This window comes from Carassius gibelio, chromosome B7, assembly GCF_023724105.1.
Source record: "Carassius gibelio isolate Cgi1373 ecotype wild population from Czech Republic chromosome B7, carGib1.2-hapl.c, whole genome shotgun sequence".
Lineage (NCBI taxonomy): Eukaryota > Metazoa > Chordata > Actinopteri > Cypriniformes > Cyprinidae > Carassius > Carassius gibelio.
In genome coordinates, this window is record NC_068402.1 from 2579336 (window position 1) to 2601685 (window position 22350).

General features: G+C 40.9%; 1 protein-coding gene across 1 annotated transcript in view; it reads left to right on the forward strand.

Moving 5' to 3' along the window:
* Positions 1-22350, forward strand: part of LOC127962253 (uncharacterized) — a 43732-nt gene that overhangs the window by 16440 nt on the left and 4942 nt on the right. The window contains exons 3-4 of the mRNA XM_052561801.1: positions 16848-17127; positions 17224-17369. Coding sequence (XP_052417761.1) covers positions 16848-17127; positions 17224-17369 — 426 coding nt within the window. The remainder of the gene's footprint in view (positions 1-16847; positions 17128-17223; positions 17370-22350) is intronic.

The window sequence follows — 22350 nt, forward strand, 5'->3', positions numbered from 1 at the left end:
TCGCTAGATCGCTAGAAGATCGCTTAATCTGGAAAGCATCTACTGTGTACAAATATCTGACAAATGTCTTTAAGGTGTCAGTTTTACATATGTTTTAAATCATAAAAAAAACGAAATACATGTAAGGATCTTCTCTTTTCAGGGGTGTAGATTACGTAGGGGACGTGCACCCACTTTTAATATCACGTAAATTCGTCACCCGCACTTTTTTGGCAAGCGTGTTCACACAGAGGTTTTCAAGAGCCAGTGTGAATAAATATAGTTTTAAATTCAAAGGATAGTCTTTGCATGATCTGATGTTTTATTCGGACCCAGAGTAAAGCGAGATGAACATTGTGGAGCGTTAAAACACTCTTGCAGTGTGTGTTTCATTCATACTCGAAGACAGAGGGCGCTCTTGCGCAGAAAGTTTTACTAGGAAATTCCTAATATAGACAAAAGCATCCTGCTATTGTTGTATGAAAACAGTTGTTTTCACAGAAATACAGAAATGTTTGGAAACATGAAGACATTAAACATGATTGTGACAATATATGGTGTATTTGTGTTTTTCAAGTCATCTCCAGATAAAGTATATGATCAATGCAGTGCTAATTGACAAAGCATTTATTACGGTATAAATTAAAAAATATTAATTAAAGCTGCAGTTGGTAACTTTTGAAGCTCTAGCGGTTAATAAACAGAACTGCTTGCGTGTTGTGGAATGACATCGTAGCCGGATCTACTTCTCTCTGTTTATGTCTATGAAGAATCACAAAGGTACTGGGTTACTCCGCCGCGGTATCCCTGAAGCAATCTAAAATAGTCTGAATATAAACACTTATTACAGGCGCACCCTAAAGAAAGCATCCCGAAAAATGGAGCGCAGCTGGAGGAAAACAAAACTAGCGGTATTTCATATTGCTTGGTGGGAAAGTAACATATCCTACAGAAAAGCATTAACAACTGGTAGATCTGATTACTTTTCTTTTCTTTTAGAAGAAAACAAACATAACCCCATGTATTTATTCAATACATTGGCTAAATCAACGAAAAATAAAGCCTCAACAAGTGTTGACATTTCCCAACATTACAGCAGTAATGACTTTATGAACTAGTTTACTTCTAAAATCGATACTATTAGAGATAAAATTGCAACCATTCAGCCGTCAGCTACAGTATCACATCAGACAGTGCACTATAGACCCCCTGAGGAACACTATAGACCCCCCCCCTCCTGGTAATTATAGATGTGGTAAGTGTGCCCAGTGTGCGTTCACACATAAATGTAAATCGTTTAGTCATCCACGCACTGGTCGTGACATTCTGATACGGGGTACCATTACCTGCGCTTCCACTCATGTAATTTATCTAATTCGTTGCCCTTGTGGTCTAGCATACGTGGGTAAAACATTCAGACAATTACGCACTCGTATTAGTGAACATCGCAGTAACATTCGTACTGGAGATATGCGCAGTCCTATAACGTCTCATTTTAGACAAGCAGGCCATAACGTCAGCGTTTTACAGTATATCGGTATAGAAAAGGTAACAAAGCCCTCAAGAGGAGGAGATTATGATAAGAAATTATTACAGAGGGAAAGTTTCTGGATTTATACTTTAAATACATTGTCACCTTTAGGGTTGAATGAGGATTTTGATATTAAGCCATTTTTATAGGGATTCAAGGTGTCTTTGTAGCTTGTATCTGTTGCATGATTTGTTTTTGTCACATAATAAACATGACTTGTACAGTATGTGTCACATGACTTGTATTTGTCACATGATTGCTCGAATGTGCCTAATTAAGGTGATCACCTGTGTCTATTTAAAGTTGACTTCACCTTATATTGATACTGTGCCTGAAGAAGACCTGAAGGTCGAAACGTTGCTTGAGCTCAATTAAATTCCTCTGGAGCAGTAGTTCTCAGTGTGCAGACTTCATTTTTTTATTTGATTATAGTATTCAGTTGTCTTGCACCTGCATCCTATTTGGATGTTTGGGATGTTTACACCATTTGTGTGTTATTGAGTCTAAGGTGCTATACCAACCCATAGTTGGGTTACAAGTTGGGTTATTTTTAACCCAACATTTTTTAGTGTGTATTTACATGAACTACGTTCAAATAAAGTTTTTACCATTTTTTAAAAATACAACAACGCATCAGCCTTTAAATAGCTTTTTTAGAGCTGTTTCCATGGTAACCTTTGTAAACAACGCTGCTGTGCTTATATACACTGATTTGTTACGCATTGCACAAAGGGAGGATGGAAACAAATGCAATCTGAACTTTTTTGAAGTCATTCGGTTTCCTATTATGCATTCAGACAAGTAATGCAATCAAATATTCTTTCATCTAATTTCTCTCAGCAGTCTGCCTTCAGTCATTTTTTTCTACACAAAACGAAACTACGTATTGCTCCCCTGCGTGAGACTCTTAATACCTTTGATTAAAGCTGAACTGTATTTACTGTGAGTTTTTCAAATCACGATAATCTAATGTGGGTTTAGTGATAATTATAATACACATTCGGATTATTAAAAAAAACCTCATTGCCGAGTTTGAGCTACCTAAACCTTGGTAAAAACAAATTAACCAATGTTTTGCTACACTAACCACAGTGTACCATGGCATTTGAAGAAAAACTTTTTGTTTTTGTCAAAGTTTTGTAAGGAAAAAAATATGACTCGTGTTCACATTAAGCTTTTTCTATAAAGATATTGTAATGATGTAGTTATTTGTGTACTAATTTTGGCATTTAGGCAATTTAGAAAGAATCGTTTTGTTAAATGCTTAGTATTAAATTCATGTGAGAGACAGAGAGATATCATAATGCTGTCTTATAAAATAAATAAAAACACCTTCACCTCATCCTGTAGTGCATAAGTGTCTATGCAAATGTTGGAGAATTGAGGATATATGGTTTGCAAAAAATGGATGCCACTAATGTGTTTGATTGATTTTATGTAATTAATTCATGCATTCTAGAACTTTTAAACTAGACTAAGCATAGGGAACGTAAACAAGACTTTACATAACTTTTAAAAACAGTAAGAAATGGAGGAGCTCTGATGTCCTAATGTAAGGTCAACAATGGATAAAGCACATTTACATTTAAGTTTTGTGTGTATGTTTGACAGTTGCTCACTTGATGCTTATTTATTTGTGTGTGTTTTTGCAGCTGACAGAGAATGTGACAGAAGGGTGGAGAGATGAGGTATGTCATGTGATACACATTTAAATGTGCCATCCTCTATAAAATCTATGAAATGCACACTCTCCATTCTAAGAGAAAGACAGACGCCTTTAAAGAACCATGCTTAAGCTTTACAGGATCCTCTGGAATTTACTGGGTAAAGTACAACATTCATATATCTGATAAAACATCATTTTTCTGCAGTATTTTTCCATTGTTCAGAAGTTTTGCTTTGTTTGTGTTAAAGTTTCTTGCCACATTAACTAAATCTTGATCGGCTGCTGTTTCATACATTTAAACTCATCTATAATTAAGGTATTTGTTTAACTATATATTGTTAAAATACAAAACAAATAATATTTTCAAACATATTACAACTGAAAACAGTTGTTTTCTGTGTGAATCTGTTAAAGTGTAATGTATTTCTGTGATGCTCCGCTGTATTTTCAGCATCATTTCTCCAGTCTTCTGTTTCACATGATCTTCAGAAATCAGAATAATATGATGATTTACTGCTCAAGAAACATTTCTGATTATGATTACTCAGATACATTTCTGATGCTGTGTCATATTTTTGTGTAAACTGTGATGCATTTTTATTTTATTCGTTATCTGGCGAAAAGAAAGTTCAAAAGAACATAATAAATTTGTATATGCAAGTGTGAAGGTCTTATATGAATGTGAACTTGTCTTCACAGGTTTTTTTTTTTTTTTTTTAGTAATCTTTACCGTAAAACTTTACCAAACAAATTTTATGATAAATAGATGCTCATTTGTGTATGGAAAAAAAAAAAGTCTTTATCTGTCAACAACACCTGATAACGATTTACATGAATGTTTCCTCGTCCAACTTTAGTTTACAATATTTTTCTTGTTGCAGATTATGATGTCATAATTATATCTATTTTATGTTTCCACTATGATTTAGATTTAGGGCTGCATGATAGTGATGTCACATTTGCACCGAAGCATCACAACTTGTGTCGAGAATGCCAGATGAAGCCTTGAGTCAAAGATTGTGTTGTTAATGTAAAAAAATCAAGGGACCAATGACAAACAAAGCTATACTTTCTGTCCAGTCACGTACACAATTCACTTTGCATGTCAAAATGTTTGATCCCCCAGATCTTACTTTACAAATATTTTTAATTCTGATTTATTCAGTTACATTCCACATACCCAGTCATACAAGTTATATGAAGAATACAAAGTATTTCAGGAAAATTTTATATTCAACATACGCAATTCATATTCATACATCATTCCTCCATTACATCGTATTTATATTTGTACTGGTTTTAAATTGTGTCGTTAAATGGGTGAATTAATTTATCAGAGACAGAAATTCAACAAACACACACATACATGCACACGCACACACACACTCTTGTTAGGCTTTTATTTGTGCACCTAACTTGAATCAATCAATGGAATGTGTGGTAAATGCTTCGTCCTACGGATGGAGATTTACTATTGATTACAGAACTGGTGTTATGACCACTAGGGGTCAGCCATAACAGGAAAAAGAAAAGAGTCTCAAAACCAGATAAATGTTGAATAAGAATTTATTGACAAGTTGGGGTTAAGCATCAGAAGCAGACAAGGCCAAAATAACAAACAAAAATCCTCTTTTTTTTTAACCCTCTACACTTCCTAAATCAAAATTAAAGAAAACAACAAAAATACAGATTTACCTGACTCCCTAAACCAAAAACAAAGTGACATCAAAATAAAATGGTATTGTGGCGAGTGGGGCGGGGCCGAGAGCTGTTGGAACGGAGCAAGGCCAGTGGAGTGATTGGAAATGAGTGACACCTGCTCGACCCACTGGTCTCGAGTCCCACGGAGGAGATGGAAGGATATAAAACAGGAGCGACGACCGTGAAGGACGAGAGAGGACCAGGCCTGGATTTATTTTGTGTTTTGATTTTGTTTGTGCACGGCAGTCGTCCGTGAGGGGCTGCCATGCTGTTTGTGTTTATTTTGATTATTAAAGTCATTTTGATTGTCTGCTGGTTCCTGCCTCCTTCTTCCCATGAAAGAACCTTGTTACACTGGTGCCCAAACCCGGGACACGCCACCATATGATCCTCCGCAAGATCAATAGCCGACTCCAGCGATGTGGGGCGGTGGCACTGGACCCACTTGGCAGTTCTTCTTGGTAGCCTAATGACGAACTGCTCTAGCACCACATGATCGATTATCTTCTCCACGTCGCTTCCGTTGGCCAGCAACCATTTGCGGTAAGAGTCATGGAGCTGTTGGGGAAGCTGTTCAGGAAGTCGTCAGAAAATGGGACAGATGGTTGGAACCCCTGTTGTTCGCTGTGCGTGAGGTCCCACAAGCCTCCACAGGTTTTTCCCCCTTCGAGTTTCTCTATGATCGCCAGCCCAGGGGGGTGCTGGACGTCATAAGAGAGACATGGGAGGACGGACCTTCTCAATCTAAAAACGAAATTCAGTTTGTGATGGACTTGAGAACAAAACTTCACACTTTGGGGCGGCTCTCTATTGATAATTTGTTACAGGCCCAGAGCAAACAGAGCCGGCTGTATAACAGGAGAACCAATTTGGGTAAATTTGCACAGGGAGATATAGTGTTTGTATTACTCCCAACATCAAGTTCAAAATTACTTGCAAAGTGGCAAGGACCGTTTGAGGTCACACGGCAAGTTGGAGAGCTCGATTATGAGGTAATACGCTCAGATAGGAGAGGAGCACATCAAATTTATCACCTCAATCTCTTATAAAAATTAAATGAGGGAGAATCAGTGATGTTGGTGACGGTGATTAGTGGAAAGGATGATCTTGGACCAGAAGCGAATATAAAAAAACAATCTCTCGCTATGGCCCCAGGGGGAGATCATCTCTCGCCCTCCCAGCTCATTGATTTGACTACATTACAGGCGTAGGAGTTTGCTGACCTGTTTTCTCCCCTACCTGGCCGTACAAATCTCATTCAGCACCATATCGAGACAGAGCCGGGCGTGGTGGTTCTCAGCCGGCCATATTGTTTGCCTGAAAACAAGAAAAAAGTAGTTCAGGAAGAATTAGGTGCGATGCTTGAAATGGGGGTAATAGAAGAATCCTCAGGGTGGCTCAGTGCAGTTCTGTGTGGATTTTCGCAAGGAGAATACTGTGTGAAAATTCGACACATATCCAATGCCACGGGTTGACGAATTGCTTGACCGGCTCGGTACGGCTCATTTTTTTTTTCGACATTGGACTTAACAAAGGGTAATTGGCAGATCCCCTTGTCTCCATTATCCAGAGAAAAACTGCTTTCATAACACCGTTTGGGTTGCACCAATTTGTTACACTCCCTTTTGGGCTGTTTGGCGCACCGGCTACTTTTCAGCGACTGATGGACAGGGTGTTTTGTGGCCCCATGATTCATATGCTGCTGCCTATCTAGATGATATCTGTAACAAGGTCCTTTCGTGGGAAAAAGGAGGCGGGAACCGGCAGACTTTAAAATGACTTTAATAATCAAAATAAACACAAGACAAAATCAAAACACAAAATAAATCTAGGCCTGGTCCTCTCTCATTCTGCTCCGTTCCCACGGCTCTCGGCCCTGACCCCCTCGCCACAGGCATTTAACCCCCTTCATCGCTCAACGTAACAAAAAAATATATATATATCATATTTACAAAATATTTATAAGAGATTTATGCAAGTTAACAATCAACAATTTACAATCGGAATCCAAAATTGTAGTCAGTTGGGCTTGGGTCAAGTTAACAAGGAATATCACAGAATGGAGGCAAAAAAAAACAAAAACAAAAAAAAAAACAATCACACTCACAGTCTTATACACCAACACACTATCTCTCTGGTAAGAGACTCAAAAGGTTTAAACGAACAATGACAGCAAGGCACAAAGGAAAACTACAGAGTCATAGGCAATGGCACAATCATGCCCTCGATTAAGTGTTTGGGGCAGTCCTTATATCTAGGTCAGGTGAAGAGGAGAACCAATCGCAGCCTCCAAAAAATTATCTCCAGGAACCACCCATCTGAAACACAAACATACACAGAGAGAACACAAGAGGGCAGAATGGAAACAACCAACAAATGACTTCGGCTCATAACAACTGGTGTTGTGCCGAATTCTGCACCCTGCCAGATTCTGCATCTCCTAGTATTGGTAGGATTAGGAGTAGATGTGGGGGAGGGGTTGGGGTAGGGGTGTGGTTGGGATTAGGCATCTGGTATTGATTTCAATGAGGGAATGCATAATCTGACAGGAATGCAGAATTTAGCACAACACCAGCTGTGCTGACAAGATGTGTGTGACAAGTGCATGTGATTGTTCGTGCAGCACTATTTAGATTAAAGTTTTTTTTTTTGTTTTTTTTTGCAACAATATCAAAGATAATTGAATTAAAAATGTAACAAATAATAATAATAATAAATAAATGCAAATATTGACAGATTTTATAAAACCTGATTCTACTCACAAATGTCCTTTCCACAGGGTTTTTATTGATTGAGGGAATGGCAAATGGAAAAGAAGGCAAGAAGCATTCATTTTATTTAAATCTTTTCAAATATAAAAGTTCTTAGAAATGTTAAAGTTCTTAGTAATTACATTATCTGACTAGCTGGATAGCCGTTCGTTCTTTTGCCTGTTCGTTTCAAAAATCTCTGCCGTTTTTACACCCTTAATTTTTGACATTGCTAATAAGTAATGAAGATTACTTTGAGATTATGCTTTAAAAATCCCCTTTGAGATCTAATGCTTGATGAGAATAAAATGATGGTGAATTCTTACTGGCCTTTATTCTTGAAACATTTTCAGAGAACGCAGCACTTTGGGGTAAAACTAGCGAGTCATCAGATTATGGATTCTGGCTACCTACTCATGCTATTGATGGATTGTTAAACACCTGGGCCCACACCAAATTAGAGACTGACCCCTGGTGGAGAGTGGACCTACTGAAAGTCTACAGAGTGAACAGAGTCACCATCACCAATAGATTTGACTATGCTTCTAGGATTAACGGGGCAGTGATTCGTATTGGAAACTTTCTGAACGTTTACAGCAACACCGTGTGAGGATTTATTTGACTGTTTTTAGCCTAGCGCTGCAGATGAACAAAATCAAATAACAAACAATTTTTTTCTCTGTAGATGCGGTGTGATTTCCACTCTTGCGGACAGTGCCACAGCCACTTTCTCATGCGGTGGGATGGTGGGACGTTATGTGGTTATTCATATTCCTGGAGACGGACAGATTCTTACCCTTGCTGAAGTTGGAGTCTACGGGTATTTGGCAGGTAATTCATTATTGTATAGCACTTTTCAATATTGAATGTTTTATATATATATATATATATATATATATATATATATATATATATATATATATATACATATATATATATATATATGACTGATGGCAGAAGGTCTGGGACCGCCCAAAAGCCCATTGACGTGTCATGTTTAGGGGCAAGGAAATCTTGGAACAATAACAGACTGGGGTGTAAAACACTTGGAGATATTTTAAAGATTATATGCTGCGAACTTTAAAAATTTCACAAACTTTTGAAAATCCAGTCTTTAGTTGATCCAGTTGTAAACATGACAGCCTTTTCCTACATGATGGGGTTTGGCATCACTAAGTCCTTGTTTCCAGGCAGAATGTGGCAGAACACGACACGTCTCTTGCAAATCCTGTATAATTCAGCCAGTCTGATGTCAACTTCAAAACTCCTGAAGTGTTTCCCGCTAAGTGTGCTGTATGCATCAGATGTTCAGCCAAAGGTCCATGGGCATGATGAGACTAGCTATCCCCATACATTATATTGAATTAATAGAAAATCATATGAAATTGCTGTATCATTCATCAGATAAGCATAATAAACACTGGGTGCTCAACATATGCATCACAAATGACAAAGTGCTCATTCTGAAATCTGAAAACAAATGCATGCTTTGTATACACATATACATTCATTCATCTTATACAATTGTTATATGTACCAAATGTATGTTCATATTTAATATTTCCTGCATAATGACATAAATAAATAAAGTCATACTGGTAATATGCGTGGGGATATAGGTATATATGCGGACATCAATATAGCAAAAATAATTCACACTGTACAACAATGATTGTTTTTGGATTCTTTTTTTTTTTTTTTTTAGATTTGGGCTAGGTGAATATGTTAATAAAACACATTCAAATTTTTCAAATTCAAATTTTGTTCTGAAAGTCGAAGTCTCACCTGACTGAAATGGTGCTTTACATTTCCCGGTCTCTGTTTCAAGTCAGATTTACATGTTTTCAGAGTTATTTAGATTTACATATTTTTATACCAGAGTTATAACTGTGTCAGAATAAATAATGCTTGACAATTTTAGATAACTTTTATAGAGAGGTATGTAATGTATTATAATCAACAACAACAACAACAAAAATATATTCAAACTCTCAATACTTAGCCAGGCAACCCTTAGCCTTAATGTCTGTCTGTAGTCTCCTGGGCATGCTGTCATCCAGGTTTATGTAATCCTGATTTTATTTTTTCCCCAGACTCAGTCATAATATTTGTATCAGTTTTACTAGTTGTGGCTTTGGAATATGAATCACAGCATATTACAGATAAAAAAAATAAAAAAAAATAATAATAATAATAAAAGTTAATTTCTGAAAATATCACAGTTAGGAGATTTATAATGAGTTGTCCCCTCATATACATTTTTGGGGTATAATTTGTCACAGCTTACTTTATTTTTTCATCCTCACTTACATAAATAAACTATAGTGTCCTGCACCCAAAAAATAAAAATAAATCATAAATTATATCTGGTCTCTGAATAATTTTTAGTTTGAGTGTATGTCCTTTGGTTATTTTCACACTTAATTATGCCCATTAAATGTGTTACGGTTCCTCGGCAAGGAACGCAACAAAATCAGGGAGACGCCACACAACCGCTTAATTTGCAAAAACAAACATTTCTTAAACTATAGAAAATAAACATGAAATGTTTATTAGTCAGTATAAGTGTATAGTCAGTGTGTCAGCATGCATGTATGTGATACAAATGTAACAAATTCAAACTAACGAAACCAACGAAAGATAATGTCCAAAAATCCGATCTAGGAAAGGCAGATCATACGAAAACTCCTCGTGTGCGGCAGTGGTCCCCCGCAACCTCCATAACCCTCGAGAACACCTGTAGCTCCATGAAAGGCAAACAAATGCCAAAAAGCACCCAATAGCTGCCCACTGCTCTGTTCACTCCTCACTGCTGTGTGTTTGTACTTGGATGGGTTAAATACAGAGCATCTGAGCACGGGTTACCATACTTTACAAATGTCACATCTTTCACTTTTTTTTTTTTTTTTGAGCAGCTCCATTGCAGTGGCTTAGTACTGTAATCACATGAATTGCTGTAATAATGCAGGAAACCACTAGTTATAAATCTCCTAACTGTTATATTTTCAGAAATTTTCAGATAATGAAAAAATACTCAAGCAAGCAAAACACTCGACAAGGACCTGTCATAGTTTAACCTTTGTATGGTGTTTGGGTCTGTGGGACCCATTTTAATTTTTTATCAAAATCGTTTGGATCTCACAGCAGCTGTCTTAGCTGTTTAGGCTGATGTCATGCTGAAGAAGGAGTTGCAAATTCCATAGAAAGATTCAGTCTTTTGGACTGACAGCACAACTGGCCTCAATTATATTAAGAATGAGGACAAAAGGTTTCATACATTTGCCGCTAACAGAGTGTCTTACATAAGAGACACAACACAACCTCAAAATCGTGCAGATTATATACATTGTGGGTTGAAAGTGGAATATTCAATAAGCAAATTAATAATGGTCCCAGTTTTCCCTTGAGTGATATACAGTTCCCCACAATTGATTTGACTTTGACTAATGATGACCCAGAAGCAAAAAAAGGCACAAGTGAACTTCTCTATTGCTTCTCAGAATGGAAACATCTGAAAGTTGCAATTGCCTGGATTTTGAAACGGCAGAAACTTCTGTTGAAGTTGAGCCATAATTTGTTAAAATAAACAGTTCTGTCTATAATTTGAACCTCATGTTGCATGGTGCACTGCAGCTAGTGGGAGGAAGACTTGGTAAATCTTTGCCCAATCACCCTAATGGAGAAACCACCCCCTGCACACACAGCAGTGAACACACACACACCCTGTGAATACACACCCAGAGCAGTGGGCATCATTTATGCTGTGGCGCCCAGGGAGCAGTTGGGTGTTCAGTGCTTTGCTCAAGAGCACCTCAGTCGTGGTATTGCTAGCCTGACACTCAAACCCACAACCCTAGGGTTAGGAGTCAAACTCTCTGCCTTGGGTAGGTGTTACGAACCTCCAAGTGAAAAGTCCAGAGGAGAAGGTTTTCAACAATAATAATAATTACAATAAAACCACTTCGGGCTGAAGAAACAAAGGAAACTGATCTTCTGTACATATGGTGTTTTATTTTGCCCATTGAATTAACCCAAATACATAATAGATACAAAGAACTACAATGATGAAAATAAAGAGCAAACACATTACTCTTTACCACCCTCTCTCCACCGAGAGAGTAAACCCCCAACACGAGGATCAAACGCTACTGCAGGAACTCCACGAACGCCCCTTCAGGATCACCCAGCTCTAGGAAGCTCTATACAGCTAGATGTCTGCTCTCCATCCACTTCCCCCACTTCTGCCTGTTCTCTTCCCTTTATACCAGCTCTCGCTCTCCTGCTGATTGCCAACAGGTGTTACTCTAATTAATTTCCAACTGAAGACAGGTGTGCACACAGAACCTGTGAAAGACAAAAAAAAAACAGCAGTACATCTAGACAGACAGACACAGACACACACACACACGCACACACACAACCTAAGGGAAGTAACACTACCCCCATAAAATCAAACTAGAAGTTTGACTGAGTTACCGTAAGCAGCAATGCGAGGGTCTCTTTCTCTATAGTAGAGTAGTTCAGTTGATGTTTCTTAAACTTGACAGAGAAGTAGCTAACCAGATGATAAACATCTCTTTCTCTATCCTGCAACAACACCGCACCAGCGCCGGTAGCACTCGCATCAACTTCAAGCTTAAAGGGGAGAGAGAAATTTGGCGCAGGCAGGACAGGGGCAGAACAGAGGAGAGATTTCACGGCTTCAAAAGCATGTTGACAATCGTCCATAAACACAAACGGGACAGCGGGACTACATAAACTAGTCAGGGGGACAATGACTACTGAGAAGTTTCTGCAAAAACATCTGTAATATCCAGCCATACCAAGCAAACGACGGAGCTCACGTCTAGTCTTGAGGGCTGGATATGCTAGCACAGTGGTAACCTTGGCGTCAACAGGACAGACCTGGCCATGGCACACCTGTTTCCCCAAGTACGTCATGGTGGCCTTTCTAAACTCACACTTCACCAAGTTTAGTGTCAGTGATGCCACCGCCAACCTCTGAAACACCTCGGCCAAAATCGACATGTGACTAGTCCAGTCGTCCATACACTACCACATCATCTAGGTAGACATTGCAGTTTGGTACAGTCCCTAAAACCATCCACATCATGCGTTGGAACGTTGCCGGTGCATTTCTCAACCCAAAGGCCATAACTGTATACTGCATGAAGTGATCAGGGGTAACAAACACAGAGATATATGATGCCCGAGAGGTTAGTGGCACCTACCAGTACCCCTTCAGTAGATCTAACTTAGTGATGTACTCCGCGGGACCAATACTATCAATGGAGTCTTCCATCCTGGGCAAAGGGAACAAGTCTGGGACTGTCACTGCATTTACCTTACGAAAATCTGTGCAGAACCGTAGTGTACCATCAGATTTAAGAGTAAGTAAACATGGGGAACTCCATGGGCTACAACTAGATCTAGCTAACCCATTTCGTATTAAATAGTCAACTTCCTCTTTCATCATCTCTCTCTTAACCAGTCGACAACGATAGGCATGCTGCTTTATTGGGGCCGCTGTCCCAATGCTGATATTGTGCTGTATTACAGTGGTCTGGGATGGCACATCGCTAAACAGAGAGAGATGAAAAGTTATTAACAACATTACATCGTCATGTTTCCCCGGCGAGAGGTATGACAAATATGCCTCTAGGTCAGACAAGAGCTTCGAATTGGGCAACCTGCCACCTTGATGACCTCACAACGAGCAGTAAGGGCATCGCCGAGCACAGGCAATAACACCAACACTTGTTCACCTGGTTTAAATTAACGTTCAACCACTTTTCTGTCAAACTGCTGCTTCATGCATTCTTGTGACTGAGCCAAAGCTCTCTTTGCCAAGGAGGTGGCACAGTGCAACCGCTCTCGGTTCTGGGATACAAAATCCAATACATTAACTTTCGGCAAGGAGCCAGACACCAACTGCTCCTTCAACACCTTAAGTGGTCCTCGCACGCTATGTCCGAACACAAGTTCAGTCGGACTGAACCCCAAAGACTCTTGTTTAGCATTTCAAACAGCAAATAGCACATACGGCACACCTTCATCCCAGTCTCTTTCTGTATCAAAACATAATTTCTTTAGCGCCAAATAGCATTTGCACCTTGTGATTCAGGGTGATAAGCACTCGACACAGAGTGTGAAATTCCCAGCGCTTTCAACTTTTTCAAATTTTCGATAGAAAATTGGTACCTTGGTCGGTTTGTACAACCTTTGGCAATCCAAAAGTAGTAAAGGATTTAATCAGAGATTCAGTGATGGCATTAGCGGTGATGTTCCTTAATGGCACAGCCTCAGGAAAACGGGTGGACACGCACCTCATAGTTAACAAAAATTGATTCCCCTGACTTAGTCCTAGGCAAGGGACCAACACAATCCACAATAACATGCTCGAATGGTTCACCAACAGCCAGAATTGGATGCAGTGGGGCAGGTGGCATGACCTGGTTTGGTTTACCAACAATTTGGCATGTCCCACAAGTTTTGCAATAATGTGCAACATCTGCCTTAATGCCTGGCCAGAACAAATGCTCGAGCACACAATTGTACGTTTTTGTGATTCCTAGATGACCTGACCACAAATGTTCATGCGCTAACCCCAACAAGTACTGGCGCCATGCCGCCGGAACTACAACCTGATAAACAGTGTCACAACCCCCACTCAGAACACTCCATCCTCAATAAGAAAATGCTGCTCACTTGAACATCCACTAACATCATACTCAGCTGCGGCAAAACATTTTTCTAAGGTGAGATCACTCTTTTGTGCCTCGATAAGGACTTTGCGGGTTAACGGCAATATTTCCTTAGAGACAGTGACAGAGGGAGTAACTCTTACAGGACTATTCTCGAGACTGTTCTCTGCTTCCCCACTACAGGACAGCTGGTCCTCCCTGAACACAGAGGAGAAAAGTGAATCCACGAGATCCACCCCTTGGGCCTTCTTACGAACCTGTGCCCTGGTCAATACACTGACTGAAAACACTTTAGGGTGCTTCTGAACCAACTTCTAAGAGCCCTAAAACGTTGCCTATACGCCTCAGGCACTAACTCATATACCCCCAAAATAGTGCTCTTAACTTTTTCATAGGAGAGGCTGTCTTGCACAGACAACGATGAGCAAGCCTCCTGAGCACTCCCTGACAGTTTACACTGTAACAGGATGACCCACACATCTTTTGGCCAATTCAGGGCAACAGCAATGCGCTCAAATGAAATGAAATAGCATTTGAAATCTCAATGTCAGTTTCACGGAAAACTAGTAAAAAAGTCAAAGTTAAAAGTCAAAGTTACTAGTAGTATTGGATCCTGATGACACAGTACTGTCCAACGTGGCTGGAAAATGTGCTGACCGTAACGCCAGCTCACGCATTCTTATGGCTGTTTCCATCTCCAACTTCTTTAACTCCAACACCCTGGTCGACTCAACCTGTATCTTTTTAAGCTCGATCTCCCTCCTAAACTGGTGCTCACGTTCATGCTCCTCCCTCTCCAACTGGAGCCGAGCCAAACGAACCTTCAGCCGCATGTCCCCTCCAGATGTAGGAGAGAACTCCGCGGACAATGGATAATACTTCGGCAGAGTGAACTGCTTACCCTCATCACCCTTTACACCGAGCGGATGTGCCACATCAGGTGCCATGGCCACTTCCTTTACCACCGTACCAGATTGGTTCACTGCTGCCTGGAGAGACAAATCTGATGAACCAAAGACCCCATTCTGTACCAACCCATCAGTCACGGCTGCTCGCAACTCCGCTTTTACCAGGGAGCTAGACACAGAAAGACCATAATGTTTAACAATAGCAAACAAGTCAGTTTTCTTACATACATCCAGCTGCTCTAGTGTAGGGTTTGCTACAAACTCTTCTAAACTAAACACAGCCATCCTCACCACAATATCTTCCTGGCTGACACAAATGAAAATGCTAACACTAACCAACAGTGCAACAAATGTAGACACGCCCAAGAAAAAAGAAACAGATTGCATGGGTTACACAGTAAAACGGTCACACACCAGCTTCCACAAAGGAATAACTCACCCCCAGGACCTGCCTACCCAAAATAGAGCCTAATCTGTCTTCTGGGGCTTGCCGGGCACGAGGGCTTTGCCGGGCTTTGTCTGTCATCATGGACAGGTTTCTCACAGGAGTTCTGATAATGGAATGAATTTCATTGGCACTGGGTGAAAGCTAAGAGAGGCAATCATTGCATTAAACAATGAAAAGATTAAAGGGCTTTACTGCAGAAGGGAGTTTTAATCCACCTTCATGCTTTCATTATGGAGGAGTATGGCAGCATATAATTCAAATGATTAAACAAATTCTATGTGCAGTCTTTCAACTGCAATCAGCAAAAAAAAAAAAAAAAAACTTTACATCGGAGGTGTTAAAGACTCCATTTGTCTATACATTATTTCTAAAGAAACACGAAAATGTATAAAGGGCCACATTACCTTGTATCTTATGTTGTGACAGTTTTTGTAAAAATAGGCTAACGATTGCGTCAAAACCTGCTACTCTCTGTCACACACTAGAGAAATTACTGTATGGACAGGAGGAGAAGCTCGCAGGAAAGATTTCTCTTGGAGAGATTAGAAGACCTACAATTGTCAGACAGGTTGCTCACGTGACATTTACGTCATCAAGCTCAGTTTGAGTCTGCGCAGTACACTCAACCCCCAGGAAGTGAGTGCTTTTCTTTGACTTCACTTGTCTCCATTGAATCCAAAGGGGTCGCTATGTCCATTTCTTTTACTGTCTATGTTGTGAACGCTCTTCACAGCAGCAAGCGTGTGAGGCAAATCTTCTTCTTCTGCCTTATGGCAGATCACAGACTTATAAGTGCATCACCGCCACCTATCTCTCAAGTGGAGCATTGACACTATATCTACAATCTCGGTTAGGAGTTTCAATGGTCCAACGGCAGTGGCTCACTGGGAAGCCAAAACATCTTTACAATTCTGCGTGTATTTTTATGGCTCAAGTGGTAGAGAATTGCTTAGTAGGGCATGGTTGTGGGTTCGATTCCCAGGGAACACATGTTAGGTAAAAACTGTTGGCCTGAATGCATTGTTAGTCACTTTGGATAAAAGTGTCTGCTGAATGTATACTTTACTTTATAATTCAGATTTTTTTTTTCTCATTTACGCTTGTTCACATTGTGCACAAACATGGATCACAATTTTTTTGTTTTGTTTATAATTTCCCAGGAAATCGTGCAGTAGGAGCAGCCGCAATTCAGTCTTCAACATTTGCGGACTGGTTTGCTGAAAAGGCCATTGACAGTAATCGCGGCTTCCAGCAGTTAAATACAACATGCACCTCAACCCTTAATGAGTCTAACCCATGGTGGAGGCTGGATCTGCTTGACGTTTATCGAGTTCGAGAAGTGGTCATCACTAACAGAAATGACAGCTATGCAGAACAAATAAACGGAGCGGAAATTCGCATTGGAAACTCTTTGGAGAACAACGGCAGCAACAATCCTATGTGAGAAACTTGAGCTTGAAAGAATGTGAGATATCAAGGACATATGTGAAGGATTCTGTGACTGTGTTCTCTAATTGTCTATCTCTCTGTCTATAGATGTGCTGTTATTTCTACTATTCCAGCAGGTGAGTCCTACAACTTTTCATGTAATGGGATGGTGGGACGTTACATGATTATTCGTATTCCTGGGGATTGTGAGATTCTTAGTCTTTGCGAGGTTGAAGTCTACGGATCCTTGGCAGGTAACTTATTGCTGTAGAGCTTTGAATTGAACTCTCTACATTAATATATATTTAAAGGGGGGGTGAAATGCTATTTCATGCATACTGAGTTTTTTACACAGTTAAAGAGTTGGATTCCCATGCTAATGTTACCCACGTCAGGGCTGAGGAGCCTGAATGGGTGAGGTGAATTAACCACTTCTGCCGGTTCTGTAGAATGATAAATGAAACGCTGTGAGACAGGAGTACTGGCTGTAAGCTCTGGCAAAGTTTAATTAACTCTGAAGCATCCGGTGCAGTACCTTAGTTAAACAGCGCTAAACGCCCTCTACAGGAAACAATAATAACAGCAACATTTTCTTTACCCACAACAAAGAATGTAACGATGACTTTACCCATCAATAAACAAATGTTGAAGGCATAATTTATGAACAGTACAAAATTTTAAAGGGGGGTGTTTTTTTCCTCTTTAATTTTAACATATATATTTTTCAACCTACTACACTCTCCCCTGTTTTTTTTTTTTAGATGACTCCTGACATCTGAATAACCTCTGAAAATGTGTTATTTGCTTTCATTCTCTTCTTTGAATCACTACTTCAGTACACCTTATGACAACAATGACAACAAGGGTTGGTGGCCATATACTGAAAGTAATGTGTCCCATTTTGAGATATATATGGTTGTGTGAGTTGTAGTGAGTGTACCTCTGATCTCCAGGGTTGGTAAGATGGAACACCCAGAGTGTCATATGTGAACATTTCTCTTGGTTTTCCCACTCTTTGTGTCCTTCTCACATTTCCTTCCTCCAACACTGTAGTTCCCCTTTCCATTTCATTTTCTGCAACTCTGATTGTTTCTCCTTCATTCCTTCGCCTCTCCCCATCTGGCATCACAGACCTTTGATTTTTTCCAGGAACAGATGGCGACTCAAGAATTTGTTCCAACTCCTGACCCTGGTTCCTTGGTGAATCAACTCTTTCGTCAGGATAAAATTCTGTTGCCGTTGGACGGAGGTAAGAATGGTTTTGGGTTGTTTGAGTTTCAAGTTCACTATCTGTTGGTGGAACTGTCACAAATCTATAGCAAGGTATGTTCGTACGAAGGTTATACCGGTAAGTATGTTCCTCCTCATCTGAGGCATCTGAGTCTGACTCATTCTCCAGCTGATTTCTCACTTGTTTCCTGTGTTTTTCTTTCCTTGTCTCCTTAGCTCCAGCAATGGGATCTTCCAAAGGTAAATCATTGACAGCGAGCAAGAGGTTGCGATGAAGCACTCGAAGGGTCTTGGAACCTGTCTCGGATTGTATCTTGTATACTGGGCTATCACCGATACGCTCTAGGACACGATGTACATCCTTTTCCCAGTATGCACGTAACTTTCCCGGGCCACCTCTTTCCGAAAGGTTTCTTACCAACACCCGGTCTCCTGGTTGAAGAATGACACCTCTTACCGCATAGTATATCTTGCCCTTTGCTGAAGACTTTTGACTGTTCTCTTTCGCGATCTGATATGCTTGCCTCATTCTGTCTTCCCATTTCCGTGCAAAAGTTTGTTGATTAGAACCCTCTGTCTTGTTTTCCAGGTTAAACAGCAAGTCGACAGGCAATCGGGGTGATCGGCCGTACAAAAGGAAGAATGGAGAGTAGCCGGTTGCTTCATGCCTGGTACAATTATAAGCATGCACAATGTGAGGCAAGTAGTCCTTCCATTCCTTTTTTTTTTCCTCCTCCAGAGTCCTGAGCATTTGCAGAATTGTCCGATTTAACCTCTCCACAGGGTTACACTGAGGATGATATGGTGTGGTTCTGGAATGGGCTATTCCTGACAACTGTTGTAACCTCTGAAACAGATGATTCTCAAACTCTCTACCCTGGTCGTGGTGGAGTTTTTCGGGATACCCAAAGCGAGGAATGAAGTCCTGGAAAATCTTTTCTGCTGCTGTCTTACCGGACTTGTTTCTTGTAGGATACGCCTGCGCGAAGCGGGTGAAGTGGTCTACCAGCAGAAGAATATACTCACAACCACCCTTGCTTGGCTCAAGATGCAAGTAGTCCACACTCACCAGCTCAAATGGGGAACTAGATGTAATGGATCCCATGGGTGCTCGTTGGTGGACATGTGGATGCTTTTGTTTTATGCAAGCACACTTAGTTGTTACATACTCCTCAATCTCCTTCCTCATTGAGGGCCAATAGAAGCGTTCACGAGCAAGATGGAGCACTTTCTCCACTCCTACATGTCCCATTTCATTGTGCAACTGTCTAAGTACTGTGGTTTTAAACCGCGGAGGGAGAACTAATTGTCTGGTCTGTCCTGTCTTACGGTACAAGATCCCGTCCTCTAGCTCCAATTTGGTCCATTCAAAGAGAAGTCGCCTTGTTTCTTTTTTCATATTATTCTTGTCTTTTTCGTTTGGTGTCCAGCCCTGTTCTTTCAACATGATTATCTCACATATCGCTGGATCATCTCGTTGTGCAGCTTTGATGTTTTCAGGGGTGACTGTGGAGATGCTGCCCTCAGTGCATATTACATCTTCCCCTGGGATATTGAGCTCTAAGGCGGCAACCCACGGAACATCACTGTCGGCCACAGCTTTACTACCCTGCCAAACAGCGGACACAGTTTCAGGTGATAAGGTTTCTGTGTGTTCACCCATGACTTCAATCAGTTTCAGGGGCTGTCTGGACAGTGTATCGGCATCGACATTGGCTTTACCAGGTCGGTATCGGATGTCAAAGTGAAAGTCCGCTAACTCACCCACCCAGCGCTGCCCTACTGCATTCAACCTTGCTGTGCTGAGGATATAGGTCAGCGGATTGTTATCGGTGTAAACTGTGAATGTTGGAGCATAGTAGAGATAGTCTCTAAACTTATCACAGATGGCCCATTTGAGTGCCAAAAATTCCAGTTTACCCGAGTGTAGGTGGTAGTTCTTTTCAGCTGGGGTTAATGTGCGGGACCCATACCCAATGACGCGGAGTTTATTGCCCTGTTGCTGATAAAGCACAGCCCCTAACCCTTCATTCGAAGCATCGGTGTGTAATACAAAGGGCAGGTCACAATCTGGGTAAGCTAGCACTGGCGGGCTTGTCAACATATCGACAAATTTGGAAACAGCATCCTGATGTTCTGCAGTCCAAACGATTGAGGTTCTCGAGTTAAGCTGCCCTTTTTCATTCTTTCTTCTTGCACCACGACGATTGGGAACTTGGGGGTTTTGCGTACTCTCTCTTGTTCCAGGTGGCGTGAGGAGAAGCTCAAAGAGTGGCTTGGCCAATCTCGAGAAGTCTTGGATGTAAGACCTGTAATAACTCAGGAATCCCAGCAGCATCCGCACTTCTCCCACTGTGCGGGGTTCCTTATTTTTCAGGGCCCTGACAGCCTCCAAGTCTGCTGGGTCTATCTGGATTCCATCTCCGGACACCAAGCGACCAATGTATCGCACTTGACTTCTAAATAGCTCACATTTTTTTGGTCGAAGCTTAATTCCATGCTCTCTCATCTTACTAAAAACATTTCGAAGATGGTCAACATGGTCGCTGAAGGATTTTGAGTAACATAGTACATCATCTAAATAGGGTGCGCAGCACTCATCTCTAATACCCTCCAACACTCCTTCCATGCATCGCTGAAATGCAGCTGGGGCGTTTGTTAACCCAAAGGGAATACGCACCCACTCGTATAGTCCCCAAGGAGTGTTAAAGGCAGTGACATGTCTAGAGTCCTCACTCACAAATCCCTGATGGTATGCGCTTCCCTGATCCAGAATGGAAAACCATGAATTTCCCCCAAGGCTGTCAAACAGATCTTGAATCCTGGGGAGGGGATGACGATCAGGGATGGTCTTGCGGTTAAGAGCTCGAAAATCGACACACAAGCGCAAGCTACTGTCTTTTTTCCAAACACATACCACTGGTGACGAATATGATGAGGATGACTTTTTGATCCAACCTCTGTTCAACAGATTTTGCACATAGTCTTTGACCTCCTTATAAAGGGGTTTTGGGATGGAATTATAACACCTCTGGACTGGTGTATCATCTGATAAACGGATTTTCAACTGCAGATTGGGAATACACCCGATGTCTCCCTCATCCTGAGCAAACACATCTGACTCCTCAAACAACATTTTCCTCACAATATCTTGTTCCTGTTTATTGAGGTGTTCAAGATCAACAGGTGGGTGCCATTTTTCTCCAACTCTCCTCTCATGATGTTCCCTTTTACAGACATTGTCCGCTGACGTGAGCTGGGATGAACACAAAAGCGCACCATTGATCTGTTGATCTGGATGTGAAATGCTGGAGGAAGAGCAAACTGGTCTAATTTCGCTGATGGGTTCGATATTACCTAAGACAAGTCTCTGAGGTAGGTAAATGTTATGGTTTGTTGAATTTTGAACTGGAATTTTCACTGTCTTTGAGGCACCAGGAGGCACATTTACAACCGCAGGAAATAACTCCAACCCTTCGGGGATGAAACTTTCTGACGCTGGTTCGAACATCATGGTCCCACCCTTGTGACCTGTTCTTACTCTGCATTTTACCTCTATGACCTGACCACAGGGGATAGTGGCTCCTGACTTCCCAGTCTTTACTATACAGCTGGCAGTACATTCTTGGAGGAGGTTAGAGTTCACTGTGGACACCAAGGTTTCAGTGGCACCTTTTTGCATCTGCAAAGCTTCAGACAGCAGATCAATTAGGCTCATGTTATTTGCACAGTCATAATTCTCCCTTATGATCTCCTCAATTACATTGAACCCAAGCAGCGGACAGTCCATGCATTTTCGACTCACCAAAAGGGGCACTTGGATGGCGATTTTGTTTTGTTTGCCACTTGTGATCTCTAATAAAACCTCAACCCACCCATCAAAGGGTACAGCTGTCCCATTTGCTGCAGTGACGTGTAACTGGCTATCTGCTAATAGAGATTCTAGTGGTTGGATTTCGATGTTTGGGAGGTTCTTCTTTAGCCACATCTGTCCAGCCATACTGA